Source organism: Lichenostomus cassidix, chromosome 2 (genome assembly GCF_008360975.1).
Source record: "Lichenostomus cassidix isolate B80296 chromosome 2, HeHo_3.0, whole genome shotgun sequence".
Taxonomy (NCBI): domain Eukaryota; kingdom Metazoa; phylum Chordata; class Aves; order Passeriformes; family Meliphagidae; genus Lichenostomus; species Lichenostomus cassidix.
Genome location: NC_139482.1, coordinates 18,234,602 through 18,244,123, shown reverse-complemented (window position 1 = coordinate 18,244,123; position 9,522 = coordinate 18,234,602). Strand labels below are relative to the sequence as shown.

The window sequence follows — 9,522 nt, the reverse complement described above, 5'->3', positions numbered from 1 at the left end:
TGCAGAAACTTCAATTTATTGGCAACTAAATCTGTTCGAGTAAAAGGGATCAGAGACCATGTAAAAAGTCACCATGTGAATTGATTAAACAGCAAACTTCATACAACAGCTACCACTATTTTGCATTATTGCTAGTAGTGGCGTTTTAAATAAACAACCAGTAAAGAGATTATCCCACTGTAGTCAAGAAAGTGTAGCTTATAGAACAATCACTTCTTAAAGTAAATTGCTGTAAACGGCAAGTTACATCTTTTAAGGCAATATACCTCGTTGCTGAAGGCATTACACGTGTTCCCTTTTTAATGTTCTAGAGTATTAGACAGAGTCCAAAACTTTCTTTTGTCTTCCATTTCTGGCAGCAGAAATCTTCCCAATAAATTTACCAGTGAACTCTATTTGTGGTAAATACCTACAGAGTATGGTCCTTACAGTAAACGCGATTCCTCAATTGCTTTTTCCTCAAGAAAATTCTGTTGATTTTTGTGTACACCAGGACTTGGAAAATGGTGGCGATTACTAACACATCTTAAGTTTTGTCTCATGTAAACATCACAGAAAAATGGTAGCCTATCTCCCTTGGAAAACCTTGGGTTTTCCTCATTATTAGAACTTACCTTTATGGGAGAAAATTGGTTATTTTTATGTAATTCAGTGATAAGACTTCGCATGTTTAAGGCTGAAATGATAATGAACTCTGATCACAGTAATAATTATAGTGTCGTCAGAAACAGTTACCAAACTACCAGAATTGGACAGAATACCATTTCCCCTCTCCTCTTTTTTTTTTTTTTTTTTCCCCTGGTGAGTTATTGTACCTGGCTAATTTCTCCAACGGCAGTAAAAACACGGATGTCCCTGCTAGTGACTTGCACTAAACTGAGGTGTGCACGTGTGAAAATTATTTGGCTGTTTAAGTCCTTGCCGTTTGCTGCTGCCTGGATGGAGGGGAGCCCAGCAGAGCAGCCTGCCGGGGATGCCCGGGGCTGCCTGGAGCTCCCGGGCCGCTGGCAGGGCTGGGCGCCATATTTCACGTCCTCAACTCTGCAGAGCCTATTTGGTATAAATTTATGCTTATACCTCCCCCTCCCCACCCCCACCCGGATTATTTCGGAACCTGAAAAGGCACCTCTGTAATTTACAATTCCCGGCCAAATCAGCATATCTCTAATTGGAAGTAAACAGGGTCAGGGGACAGAGTTACTCTGAAAGTGATATGTTGTTTAACTGACAAGGCGAAATTTTAGGTTTCAAGTTTGCATATTGCACTTTTGCAGTTTTTGGCTCTTTTTTTGCTTTTTTTTTTCCTTTTTGCTTTTTTTTTTTTTTTTTTTTTTTTTTTTTGTGAAGGGAAGACCTTTGTCAGGCAGACCCGGTTTCTAACAGAGCAGGGGGCTTTCCTGAGCAGTACATTTTGTACGTACTTACAGTTCTCTGGAAATAAGGCTGTAATCTGTGCAGCTCTAAACACACGAATGTAAACATTCATCTCAGAACAACTTCAGTAAGCAGATTTTTCATGACCATCGTAATTTCAGCAAAGCGGTTAAGTATGCAATGCACCTTTTGCAATTGGCAGCTTAAAGTGATGTGTGTGTGTGTGTGTGTGTGTGTGTGTGTGTGCATGCAAGGGGGAAGGGTAACTCCACTGAAAGGCAATTGTTTACTCTTTCTAAATATATTTGGCTGCAGGTATTCTTAGACTAGGCCTTTTACAAAGAGAGGAAAACTCCGGTGTGGATATAGTAAACAGAGCTGAAATCAGTGACTGCTTGGAATATTTGGAGACACGAGGGATTGGGACAGGGCATCACAAAAGGCAGGAATTAAAAAATTGAAACCCAGGCAGTGGATTGCCAGCAGAAATGTTGACTTTGAGTCACACAGTAAACATTACATTGTTGCTTTGTTTTCCTTTTTTGATTTACGATAAATTATTCTCCCGGGATTGATCGATGAGTGGAATCCTTAAAATTTAATTTGTGAATGATCTAGTATAAATAAAATGCTAATCCAAAGAAAGAAACCAGCAATTATTCATCCCAAACTCTGCTGATTCAGCAACTCAATTCTTATTGCCTTTCTCAAGCTGCAAACTTTTCAGGCTGTTTTTAGAGTTGCTGTACCCATCCTCCCCCCTCAAGAGACACCTTCCCCCGTCCTCAGCTCTGCCTCCACCTCGGCCTCCAGCCTTTCTCTTTTTTTTTTTTTTCCTCCTTCCCTTTCTTTTGCAGAGGTTGGGGGGGAGGGAGTGAAACAGTTAACCTCTTGAAGCGTATTTCCTCCAAATAAAAACAGTGAACTTACGAACGGAGAGGAAACCACGGATAACTCTGCAATAATTCAAAGTGTTTGGAATCAGGATTTTTTTAAACAGTGTTTTTAATTGAAAATAAAGCTAAAGCATGCTTTTCAACAGTGCAAATTTCCATAATTTTGATTTACTGCTTCCATCATCACAATATATTATACCAGCATGTCTTACCGAGGGCTAGACTCTAGAAGTCTGCCTGTTCGACTATTTTGATATTAAGTGCAAATATAGATAATTGCCTCTGATTGTCACGTGCAGTAGAAATGTCTCTGCTACATAGAGAGGATGGCATGGCAAAAAAAACCCACGACAGCAAATTTCAAGAGATGAAGATAGAACCGGAAAGTGTAACATGGTTGAAATGCCTGAGTTTTGTTGCCAAAAAGCTATGAATAACATGGTCTTCTCATTTTGTGTAATCTTTCTACTTACGGCCTCTCATTTCACTTTCTGTGTTGTATTTACTGCTCTGCTATTTCCTCCAGCCAACATGAGGGGCTGGACCATAAATTGTACTGCTGGCCGGGCAAATATTTCAGTTGCTTTGCAAGTTTGTAAGGGGCATGTTCAGACCGCAACTTAAGTATGACATTAGTGGATAACAGTAACCTTATTTAAGACCTCTGGCTGAAACAAAAAGGCTTCCCAATTGCAAAGAGTGGCTGTACAAGTAAAAAGACACCCTTTTACCAAAAATAGAATTCCACATTTATTTACTGGTTTCAAATGAGGCAGCTTTTCCCAGCGCTGGGGTCACAGGTGGACCCCAGGCCTTTCCAAACCGGAGAAAAAGGAGTAAGTGCAACTGCTCTTCGAAAAAGACACCCCTGCACCCGAAAACAAAGCTCCCGAAAAGTAGGCTGCTGCCACATTGAATTATAGTGAACCCTTACTGTGCAACCATGTAACTTAACAAACTTTAACTGAATTAACAGTTAGACTTCCATTTTCAAAATCTAGTGCATAAATTTAATGGCTCATTCTAATATTTATTATTCAACCTTTTGACATTTATTTGCAGCAGTTGAATTGAGGTACTGGTGCATTATTAGCATTCAAACAGTAAAGTGTTCCAGCTCTACCATAATAACTGAGTTCAACTTGAGTCTTTAGCCTGAAGTACTCTGTGGAATGTAACATAATAAAAAAAACAAAAACAAAAACAAAAAAACAATGCAACAGAACAAAAAACCCAAACAAAACAAAAACAACAACCAAAAAAACCCCTCCAAAACCCCAAAATAAGAAAGCCCCACTGTTGTAATGGTAAATAAAATAGTAATCTGGTTTCTGTCTTCACAATGTGATAAAACAGGATTCCAAAAGTGTGTATAGCATTTATGGGTTTGTACAAACCATGCTGCAGAGTTTAAAAAAAAAAAAAAAAAAAAAAGGTAAGAAAGTTAAAGGTGGTTCAAGAAAATATTTTCCAAACTACTTTATTAATTAAATTTCCTGAATTTGTGGCTAGGTGGAAGAGGTATTGCAGAACCGCCCAGCTGCCATTTCCATACAGGATGGGCCTTGTGAGGTGGTTGGGAATCCTTAGTGGTGTTTAAGGAATAAGCTGGCAACAAATCCCCATCATTGCCAATAATTAGTGATGGTGGACAGGGAAAATTTGCCATGAAATTAAATGGCCTTTTCACTGCTGATGCTACATTGCTGGCTACCCTTTTGCGTCTATTGTTAACTGTAAAATCATCCAGTGTTCCTTCATGTGTCTCGATTTTACCTGTAGGACGTGGGCTTCGAGCTGATTTCAAATTTGGTTTGACTGGAGGAGTCTGCAGTACAGGTCGCTTTCCCAAAACCAGTGTCCTGTAATTTTTTCTCACCCTTGCTCCAAATTTATACTCCCCATCCTCAGGTTTTGGAGTACCTAAAGTGCATGAGAGGACCTGACTCTGAGTCAGCGGGTTTAAGGAAGTGGTTTCTTTCTCAGTGCATGCAGAATCTTCCTTGGCTGTTAATAAAGCGTCCTGGTTATTACTCTCAGTCACACCGTAAAACTCATCCTTAGTATCATTGCACTCACACTTTAGCTTATGTGTTGTAAGATCAGGCTCATACTCGTCGTTCGCACTGCTGTCCTCTATTTTGATTTTAATGCTGTGCAGGAATGGCAATGCCTTATTGCCTGTATCAGTGCACTGGAGCTCAGCTGCTGCTGCTGCCCCTGGAGAAGCAGCATCCTCCGCAGGATCAGTTTGTAAAGAGGGCAAATCCGTGGCAAATTCAATACAATGAGGGATTTTGGAATCTTTTTCTGAATTTGCTGCCGCTGATGAAGAATCATTATTTAAGAACCTAGCAGCTATTGTATTGTTATCTGCACGGTGTGTAGTAGTTGCTTGAAGGCATTTCCTTGCCTCTCTGAGTATTCTTTGTTGTGGAAATGCATTGTTTGTCTTTGGGCTAGGTGAAGAGGCCCCCTTTGCTACACAGTTAATTGTTAGGTCAGTACTCTTGGCATTACTGGAAAATTCAGAGTGTGGGAATGTGAGTTCGGATACCCTATCATCTCTTATCTCCGCGAAGCAGCTCCCCAGGCCGCCGGAGCAGCGCAGCGCCGGGGCGGCGGGAGCCCAGCCGGGGCGGCCCCACTCCTCCGGCAGCTCCGGCTTGACTCCGCCGGGAGCGCCGCGGAGGGCGGGCAGCCCGCCGGGCTCCGCCGGGGCCGGGGGCCGGGAGGCGGCGGCGGCCGCCAGATGGTACAAGAAGTTGGCGTGGACCACGCCGGGCGGGCTGCAGAAGCTGGTGCGCCTGAAGCGGATGCTCTGCACCGAAACCTGGCTGGAGACCGAGCTGGAGTCGGAGTCCGAGGTGCTGTCCTCCTCCTCCTCCTCTTCCTCCTCCTCTTCCTCCTCCTCCTCCTCCTCCTCCTCCGAGGTGCCCTCGCTGGAGTCCGAGGCGCCGCTGCCCTCCTCGTCCTCCTCCTCCTCGTCCTCCTCCTCCGAGCTGCCCTCGCTGGAGCTGGAGAGGCTGGAGCCGCAGTCCGAGTCGTGGGCGGCGCGGCCCGAGCAGCAGCTGGACTCCGAGTCGCTGCTGCCGCTCTCGGGGAAGGCGGGCGGCCCGAAGCCGCGGGGCAGAGGCAACGGCAGCCGCGGGGCGCCGCGGGGCCGGCAGGGCCGGGGCAGGGCCAAGGGCCGGCGGGCGCCGCCGGGGGGGCCCAGCGTGCCGGCGGAGGCGGCCGCCCCGTGGCGGCGGCGGCGGCAGCGGGCGGGCAGGGGCGGGGGACCGGCGGCCGGGAGCCGGGGCCGCGCCGCGGCGGCGAGCGGGCGGCGGGAGCGCAGGGGCACGCAGCCGCCCATCGCCGGCGCCGTTTCATAGTTTACGGGGGATTTGCAAGGCGCCCGAGCGATTTCTGGGTAGCTGTGGCCAGTGTATTTACTAAAAATGTGAGGTAGATGAGCGGCCGGTAGCAAGGCTGTGTCCCCTGGGCGCAGAGCTTTCCTCCGGACGGGCAGCAGCGGCCGAGGAGAGTCGCTCAGACCCAGCCAAAGTTTGTTCTCCTTCCAGAAGCCGGAGAAGGGGTCGGCGGGAGCGAGCTCCGGCCGGAGATCGGTGGCAGACAGAGCCCGGCTTAGTTTCCTTCGTTTCGTTTTAAGAACCCGTTCGGTTTTGCAGGATGTGTATAGGGCTTCCACGTCCTCTCTGGAGATCAGGGTGCATTTGGCGGCGTGGAAAGCGATGGAGTTGATGGCTTTGAGTTTCCTCAACTCCTCCAAGTCGCAGTGATGCTTTTTTACTTTTAAATGATCCATTCGCTTGTGCACGGTAGTTCGCGGGATGTTTTTGAGCAGGTCTGTAAAAACCTGGGAGAGTGCAAACATTTGCTTTCCTTTAATGATGAGGTAGCCGAGCCTCACGCCATCCACCTCTTCAAAACCCGACTTCAGGTCTCCCATTTCGTGAATTAAATTATTCCCAGCATTTGCAGGAGAGAGAGATGAAAAAAAAGGAAAAAAAAAAAAAAAAAGAAAAAGCCACACACACACAATCCTCAGCCAGATGCTGTATTTGTCTCAAGGCATCCTGCTAATAAAATATAACAAAGGCTGTTATTCCTGGTGAATGAAGTGCCAAACTTTAGACAAAATAAAAAAAAATAAATTAAAAAATACTGTGAGGCTACAATCAGTATATAATCTTAAAAATCAGGTTTGCCAAAGTGTTTCTCTAAGTTGCTGCTGAAGATCAGTACCTGTTCCCTTTCATTCCCTGCTTTTCCATTGGAAACTATGATAATGGAATGTGAAGGGAGGAAGAGAAAAGAAATGCAGCTGCTATTCCCGCCGCTGCTTTAGCTACAAATAAAATGACAGAGTGAAGTGAGCTCGTCCGGAGACACCTTCATCAATTAATTCCCCTAAAGCCAACGCTGATTGGACACTCCTGACAGGTGATGCAATAAAAATTGATATTCCACCCCTTCCCCCAAAAAATCTCCCACTAATTAGCATACCCTTATACTGCCACCTCCCCTCCCAAAGTAAATAATACAGTTAGTATATAAATCTTTCTATTAAACAATCCGAGCTCAAACACACTCAGCCCTCTCAGACTTCCTTGTTGCTAGCTTCGGAGGAAGGATTTGTATGCTTTTTCCCCCTATCGTTCCGTATATTTTCAGCCTGTTTTGGACAAACGTTGCTCTTTGTGCATGCCGTGAATTTAAAGGACATAAGTCTGATCGTAGCGATGGAAAATCCTTCGGTAACGTAGCCGCTTTAAACTAGCGTTTTATTCTGCATTGTGTGGAAAATGAAGCTTAGCGAAAACGTGCAGAACAGCCTGGTATTTCCCCTTCTGAGGCTCCAAAGTTAAATGTTCGGTTGTTACACGAGAGAGAATACTTACATTTTCGAGTTTCTCTTGATTTTCCTCTTCTGCTTAATTAGCTTTTTATAGCCGGGGACTAAGGTTATTTTTACTGTCTGAATATCACGGGCTCCTGCGCCGTGATACTATAACACTTTTAACTGAAATTCTGCCTGTAATATTGCAGGAGGGGGGAGGAGGACGTGAGCTCACGTCAGACCCATAACAAAGCATAGATAAGCCAGAAATGTATACACTTTTCACGATTAACCGTGCTGGATCACGAGCTGGAATGTCCTATAGTCCCAGAGCCCACGTCAGGATTCCTGCGTGCTGATTGCTTCCAGCAGAGAAAGGAGAATGCAAAATATCCAAGGTGCTTCCAAGAGCCTTTACGTAATAACAAAAAAGTGCTGGAACACACAATGTACGATATTGCATCGGGCTAGGATGCTTCTGGCTCACAGTTTGCATATTCCGCTCGGAGTAGCCCTGCCGAAGCTTTTTGATGCTCCATTTATAGCAGCCCCTTAAAATCAATTTGAAGAAGCAGCACGAAGGTTTAACCTCTTCTTAGGAACGTTAAATTATTCGAGTGTCAAGAACGTGGATTTTGCAAATGTTGCAATAGCTGCATGCCTCTCCCTTGTCACGTTAAAGTGATGCTTGCGGTTTGCATGTTAGGCGCTGCGAAAAAAAAAATCACCAATCTCTGCCGTGCATCCAGTGTTCCGCTGGATACAAACACCAGCACTTTTATGTATCACTGCACATCCAGAATTAGACACATCCGCGAGATTAATTAGACATCTCATACTGCTGTGACTTGGCAAAAAAAATCGACGGAGGAAAAAAAAATAAATAAAAATCTTCAATCCCAAACGTCAATATCCACTCCGCGTGCTGGCAATATGGTGCGTGGAGTTCGTGTTACCCCGTCAGGTACAGCTAAAAGAAAGCGCATAATCACTCTGTCAAAACGCCGTTTTGCATGCCAAGGCGAAATGCAGGCAAGCCCCCAATTTCACAGGAATTCGAGAGAGAAGTGGGAATTTGGAGAAGTGCATCCGGGAATGGAGGAAGTCTATTCAAGGGAGCCTCTAACTCGGAGGGCTGAGATTTGAAAAGTCAGCCCTGGACTACTGTTGCTCTCAGCGCAGATGTAATCGCCGCTGTTCAACTTAATCCATGTGTATGCGAACCGCGATGCCTAGTTCTTCCCTTTGAAACCTAGGGATAGTATTCCCATCCGAGAAAGCAGAGCTACAGCAAATTACATTTTGTCCCTCGAATTAGAAAAGGATCATTGAGTGGATCTCGTGATATTTCAGCCTTTAAACGTAACCGAGAGGCAGCAGTGAACAATGCCTCGGCACAGCTCAGACCATCCGCGGAGTTCTCCTTCCCTCTCCTCGCATCTGGATCCCCTTGCCTTGCCTTTCTCCTGCTCGCTCGTGTGAGAGGCAAAAAAAGCAAAGTTTCGAGAGAAAACAGCTGCTGGCGCTAAAAAGAAATCATCGTGGTCTTTCTAGAGCTAGAGACAATAAGGTCGTTTAAAAATTCCTCCTGATGTACTTATATGCTGCGAACACCCCCACCCCCTCCCTGCTGCTCTCCTCCCCCTGCTTTAAGGTTAAGGCTATGGAGTCAACAGTAAAGGAACAGTAAACTCCGAGAAAGCTGCTCAGAAGACGTTACCAAAACCCCGATGGGCTGAAAAGTCCTTTATTTGTCAGGTAGCTCAGCTGGGTTGGATTCCCTTGTAAATCCACGCGTGCATTCGCACGCAGGGAGCCACGGGCACCCAGACCCGCACCCACACGCTGCCGGTGATAGCCTGGCAGTGGGATTCGGCAACTATTTTAAAAATGTCCTCTTTTTTTTTTTTTCCCTTTCTTTCTCTTTTTTTTCCCCCCTTTTTCTTTTTCTTTTTTTTTCTTTTCATTTCTTTCTTTTTTTTTTTTTTTTTTTTAAATCCGGCTCTACCAAACGTTTTAAACTAGTGACGGCTCTTCGGCAAACCTCGGGTTCCTGAAAGGTGCGGCCATGAGCACCGGGGTCGAGGCAGCGCCAGATGTCGGCAGGGAGAAACCCACGAGAAGTCTTGGGAAATGTCAGGCGCCCAACCTACACATCCCCACCGTATACTTACAGACACTTTGGGTTGCATATCTTTCTCCACATCTCACACAGAGAGCTTTGTTTCTTTACTTCTCCATCATTTGGTTTGGTTTGGTTCTTTTTGTGTGTGTAAGTGTGTGTGTGTACGTATGTGTGTGTGTGTGGGTGTGTGCTTTCCCTTGGCCACCGGCACACGTTGTGTATCCGGGGTCGTCTTCAGGCAGGCTGGGGGAGATCCTGATAAACAGCCGTCAGAGGCCCCTTGC

At 45.7% G+C, this 9,522-nt stretch overlaps 1 protein-coding gene across 2 annotated transcripts; it reads right to left on the bottom strand.

The window, feature by feature from the left end:
- Nucleotides 1-1,274: 1,274 nt before the first annotated feature.
- On the bottom strand, nt 1,275-9,038 carry SKIDA1 (SKI/DACH domain containing 1). 2 transcript variants are annotated; one of them, XM_085050556.1, is made up of 2 exons: nt 7,175-9,038; nt 1,275-6,352 (listed from the first exon to the last, which is right to left on the bottom strand). In XM_085050556.1, exon 2 carries the CDS (start codon nt 6,220-6,222, stop codon nt 3,754-3,756), a length of 2,469 nt encoding a protein of 822 aa, XP_084906682.1. In that variant the 5' UTR covers nt 6,223-6,352; nt 7,175-9,038; the 3' UTR covers nt 1,275-3,753. The 2 variants fall into 2 exon arrangements, with proteins under 2 accessions (XP_084906682.1, XP_084906684.1); XM_085050558.1 differs by having other exon boundaries at nt 1,275-6,129.
- Between the last annotated feature and the right edge of the window lie 484 nt (nt 9,039-9,522).

What these genes read in the sequence shown, in the direction of transcription:
- SKIDA1 (XM_085050556.1), bottom strand. Translation starts at nt 6,222, where the DNA reads ATGGGAGACCTGAAGTCGGGTTTTGAAGAGGTGGATGGCGTGAGGCTC.